The sequence below is a fragment of the Clupea harengus genome, chromosome 10, assembly GCF_900700415.2.
Source record: "Clupea harengus chromosome 10, Ch_v2.0.2, whole genome shotgun sequence".
Taxonomy (NCBI): Eukaryota; Metazoa; Chordata; class Actinopteri; order Clupeiformes; family Clupeidae; genus Clupea; species Clupea harengus.
Genome location: NC_045161.1, coordinates 17,254,292 through 17,259,291, shown reverse-complemented (window position 1 = coordinate 17,259,291; position 5,000 = coordinate 17,254,292). Strand labels below are relative to the sequence as shown.

The following is a 5,000-nucleotide window of genomic DNA, read 5'->3' as shown; positions in this document are numbered from 1 at the left end:
CGCAAACACACACACATACACACACACACACACACACACACACACACACACACACACACACACACGTATTGATATCCCTGAACGCAGCATTACTGTCAGTCTAACTGATGAGTGTGCAGGACCCAGCTGTGTGTGTGTGTGTGTGTGTGTGTGTGTGTGTGTGTGTGTGTGTGTGTGTGTGTGTGTGTGTGTGCAGTACCCAGCTGATTCCTGTTCCTCTGGGAGGGTTTGCTATGATGAGAGAACAGATGTTTATTAGTCTGAATCAGCCTCATCCAGCCTCACTCACACACACACACACACACACACACACAGAAACACACGCACATAAGCAATCAGCCTCATCCACCCATAAGTGTCTTCTGGCTCAGTCTCTTTTACCCCTCAGTCTCTTCTCACCCTCAGTCTCTTCTACCCCTCATTCTCATCTCACCCGCATTCTCTTCTCACCCTCAGTCTCTTCTCACCCTCAGTCTCATCTCACCCTCAGTGTCTTCTTCCTCAGAGACTGCCGCTGCTCAGGAAAGCTGAATACTCCCATGCTGTTGTGCTTCAGATCCCACAAAGCCACTCCAGGTCATCTAACCATCTAACCCATAAAGCCACTCAATCAGGTGCATATCTGTGTGTGTGTGTGTGCATGTGCGTGTGTTTAGTGTCTGGAAGTGTGTGTGTGTGTGTGTGTGTGTGTGTGTGTGTGTGTGTGTGTGTGTGTGTGTGTGTGTCTGAAGAGGAGATTCATGCCAGAGTGCCAGAGACCCACTCATGTCTTAAATCTGATCCCAGACACATTGCAGGCTAAGGAGTCTCCTGGCAATCAGCAGCAGTGTATGTGTGTGTGTGTGTGTGCGTTTGCGCGCCAGAAGGGCTGCCCAGGTGTGCCTGAAGCAGGAGAAGGGCACGTCTTCACTCCAAATATCTGCCTGCTTCACGTGCATTAAGGCTCTCTGCACTCATAGACATGAGCTGCTATCGGTGGTGTCTGTTATTAAATGGCACAGAGCATTGCTATCGGTGGTGGTGTCTGTTATTAAATGGCAGAGTATTGCTTTGCCTCATCAGAGTCCTTGGTCAGACCACAGGGAGTCTGAGTCATGTGCAGGGACAGATCTCCAGTGAAAGTGCCTGTGATTGCAGCTCTACTCAGGCGAGCAGAGACCTCTGAGCGGGACCGAGACATACAAACACGCCCCCAGTCACTGCACTCCTCTGGTATGCATGTTATGGAAAATGAGTCATCTTGCAGGACTGACAGCGGAGGCTGAGCGAGCCGCACGTTCAGAAATGGTAGTCTAGCCAGGTCAGCGGCTCCTCGGAGGCTCCTTCGTGGATCATAAATCATAATAACATTGAACAATTTGTGTCATGTGACAAAGGTTTTAACACTACTGACCGAAACGAAGCCGTAAACTAACAAATGCTTTAAATGTGTAGGCTACCGATAATAGGGATTTTACGGTAAGCAACTTGTGCGCCTCTTGTTTTCTGCGGTGGTCCCGATCATGCAGGTGGAGTCCAGACGCATATTCAGCACGCAGCGAGCGCTGCTACAACTGACCATCACCAGCGATCGGCCCTGATAAAACATTAATGATATCAGCAGGACTCAAGCAGTGAAGTCTCGTGTTAATGAAAGCAGGTGCGATGAATGCCAAATCCGACGGATCCTTTAAAGGCGAGCGTAGCGCACGATGATGTTCAGGTGGTAAGCATTTCTCCAGAGCCGCGGGCAATGTCAAACGTTAACATCTGGAGATGGGAAACAGTGTAACAGGCGAACGGTTCCAAATGTATCTACATCACCCGGATAAATAAGGCTTTCATTTTTGCGGTATTCGATTTGTGAAATCTCTACAATGCCGCAGGTGTTTGTGTTGTCTTCACCACGGACCGTGTGGCTCAGTTCAGAAGACGGTACCAGCCCTCTGATGCTCTCCGCTGGTGATGGTCAGATGTGGAGTCGTTACAGTATCTTAGAATCAGTCTTATAGTGGCCGCCGGAGACTTGGAAGTGGCCGCAACATCCCTTAGATTTATGTTTTTTTTTGTGCCATTCGGTCGCCTTTTCATTTCTACAGTTAATTGTTTGTTGGGAAAACAATAACTCGTGTCGAGACTAGGTTTACTCATAGTCCTTACTATGGAGGAAGGCAACACCAGTGAGTCAGTCCCAGATCTGAAAGACCTGGAAGTGAAGGTCGGGAGGAAGACCCCCGAGGGTCTTCTGAAGTGGATGCGGGAAGAAGCTGCGCATCGCGGGGAGTCCAAGTCAAATGTCCCGGAGTGTATAGATCGAGACCCGGCCAGGAAAAGCCTTGACGAGAAGATAAGAAAATTGAAAGTTGAGATGGTAAGACCTGTGGGATCCGTGTTTGGTTGATTTGATGGGTTATTCTGGTTTGATCCCGCTGACGCTAGAGTGGATCTTGCCTGATCATGGCAGGATCTGTTCCTGAGTCTGATGTTGGGTAGGGTTTCAACGCTCTCAAGCTGCAAGATAGACATCGCCAGATTTATTCCCCATTGTGGCGATATGCAGACTATATGAATGGGAAAATGCTTTGAACTTTCTACAGCTGCATAAAATTAAATAGCTTGACTTGAGGCAAATATAATCAACAACAGCCATGTGAAATCAATAATTCAATCTCTCTCTCTCTCTCCCCCCTCTCTACTTGCTGCCAAAACCGGCAGGTGGTTGCGTTGCTAGGAGATTAAACAGTTGAACTGATGCACTCTCTCCTCTGAAAGCGAGCACAAAAGGTGATGGATTAGTTTAAAGGACTGCCTGCACCTTTTGCTCTGCTTTGCGGATGGTTGACGACATGTACAGGTTGTGCTACGATGATTTGTTGTTCCTATTGTATATTTCTATGCTCGTCACCCAACAAGCTTTTTATTCGTTGAAGTAAAAGTAGGCTATAGGCCTAGAATCGCGACGGGAAGGACTGATTCATTCGTACACGGTGCATTCGTTTTACAGCCGGTGGGTTTCTGCAGCCCCATAATCCCAGGCCAGTTTCCCAGTGAGATGACGCATAGCGAGAGTGACGGTCATTCGCAAACAGCGGGACTCCAGCTGGGAACCTCCGGGGCTGTTTGTGCGCTCGGTTCACACGAGATGTCTCGCGTTCGAGGGATGGGGTCTTTGAAGAAGGCTCGCGAGCGGCGCTCTGAGCTTCCTCTGGGTTCGCTTCTAGTGACTTTTCGGGAAACACGAAGCTTTACAACATTTTGTGTCATAAGCCTGGAGATGCAAAGATTGTCATCACCGTGTGTTTTGGCCTGTGATTTGTAAACACTCTAACAGATGGCTGCCATTAGTGAGAAGGGTTGGGTTGCCTGTGGCCAATGTGGTGCTGGTTTCTTTATCTGTAGTTGGATCGTGTTTGTGAGTATGATCTACCCCGAGAATCTGTCAGAACTCACCCTTAGCCGTATGCTATTCTCTAAAGTGCAGCAAACGACTGTTTTGTTGAGAAAGACTTTGGCCGCGGGCATATAGGCTAGCTTTTTGCCTCAGCAAGTAGGACTACCCCCAACCCTTAGGGAAATAGCCCAGCGTGGGCTACGTTTTAGAGTCGTTACCACTGGTGCGTGCTCCGATCGAACGGTGGACTCAGCAGCATCAAAAGCTTCATTAATCACGAGCGTTGTCAGCATTCCATAACGACCGGACTGATTTGTTTGCCGCGGTCAGCAGTGATCCGGCCGCGTGCTCATAGTGATTAAGATCCAGCACCTTGTCCGTTATTCTGGCCAGAGCTTAGCTGGGTATGTATCGGGTATGTATCAGGCATGAGAAAAGAGAGAGACGCTGAGAGATGGATACAGGGTTAGAGGAGTTGAGGGAGAGAGCGTGGATGAGAGAGAGAGAGAGAGAGAGAGAAAGTGGGATAGAGAGAGAGAGAGATAATGAGAAATGGAAAGGGAGAAAGAGGATGAAAGAGGGATAGAAAGAGAGGGAGATAAAGATAATTAGAGATGGATAGTGAGTTAGGGAAAGGGAGAAAGAGAGTGAACGTTGGATAGAGAGAGAGAGAGAGAGAGAGTGGTATAGAGAGTGAGAGGAAGAGAGAGAGGGATAGAGAGAAAGGGAAAGGGAGAAAGAGGGTGAGAGAGGGATAGAGAGAGAGTGATGTGTCTAAGTGCCCTTGCTCAGGTGTTGTGTGTATCTCTCCTCCTGTTCTCTGCTGTTTTAATGAGACAGCTGTCTCCATATTCGCCATGGCTTTGTCACCTTGCACTGTTGGGTGCCTGGACAAAACACCGACCCCCCTGCCCCCTCTCTCTTTCTCCCCCATATCCCCTCCTCTCTTTCTCCTTCTTTCGCCCCTTCCTCTCTCTCTCTCTCACACACACACACACACACACACACACTCTCTGGGGGAGTTGAAGAGGTGAGGGAGTAAGAGAGGTGAACTTCAGGGTGACCTAAAGCAAGTGGACAGCTGACATAAGGTGTGTAAGAGTATGCGTTAAGAGTGTGTGTTAAAAGAGTGTGTTAAGAGAGTGTTTACCCCGCGTCTGGTCTGTTCCCATCACACAGCCCTGGCCTGGGGTTGGAGCCTGTTTACTAACTCTCACTCTTTCCCATTCAGAGCGGCCATTACCGCCCTGGAATCCCCACAGCCTGTGCCAGCTCAGCGGCCCCTCTTAAAATTGTGGTTTGTGTGTGTGTGTGTGTGTGTGTGTGTGTGTGTGTGTGCATAAGGGTGTGGGGGGTACCTCAATCACAGACATGATCAGTCCCCTACTCCACACACACACACCCACACACACACACACACCCTCACACACATAGAGGCACACATGTTTGTGTGAGAGAGCGCAGCATTGCAAAGTGGAACAAAAGCTTATCTAATGATTCTAATAAGTGTCTGACTCAAAGAAAAACACGTTTTGTCACTCATAGAAATTTAGCTGTGCTGATTCCCTATATGATGCATCCTGTGCTGATTAACACACACCCCAACACCCCCCCCCCCCCACACACACAC

General features: G+C 48.9%; 1 protein-coding gene across 2 annotated transcripts in view; it reads left to right on the top strand.

Moving 5' to 3' along the window:
• The first annotated feature begins 1,633 nt into the window (after nucleotides 1-1,633).
• Nucleotides 1,634-5,000, top strand: part of lurap1 (leucine rich adaptor protein 1) — a 12,472-nt gene continuing 9,105 nt past the window's right edge. The window contains exon 1 of one of the 2 annotated variants that reach the window (XM_012820167.3): nucleotides 1,634-2,350. In XM_012820167.3, coding sequence (XP_012675621.1) covers nucleotides 2,141-2,350 — 210 coding nt within the window. In that variant the 5' untranslated portion in view covers nucleotides 1,634-2,140. Of the gene's footprint in view, nucleotides 2,351-2,842; nucleotides 3,392-5,000 lie in introns of those variants that run through there. The other variant, XM_031574204.2, reaches the window with a different exon arrangement.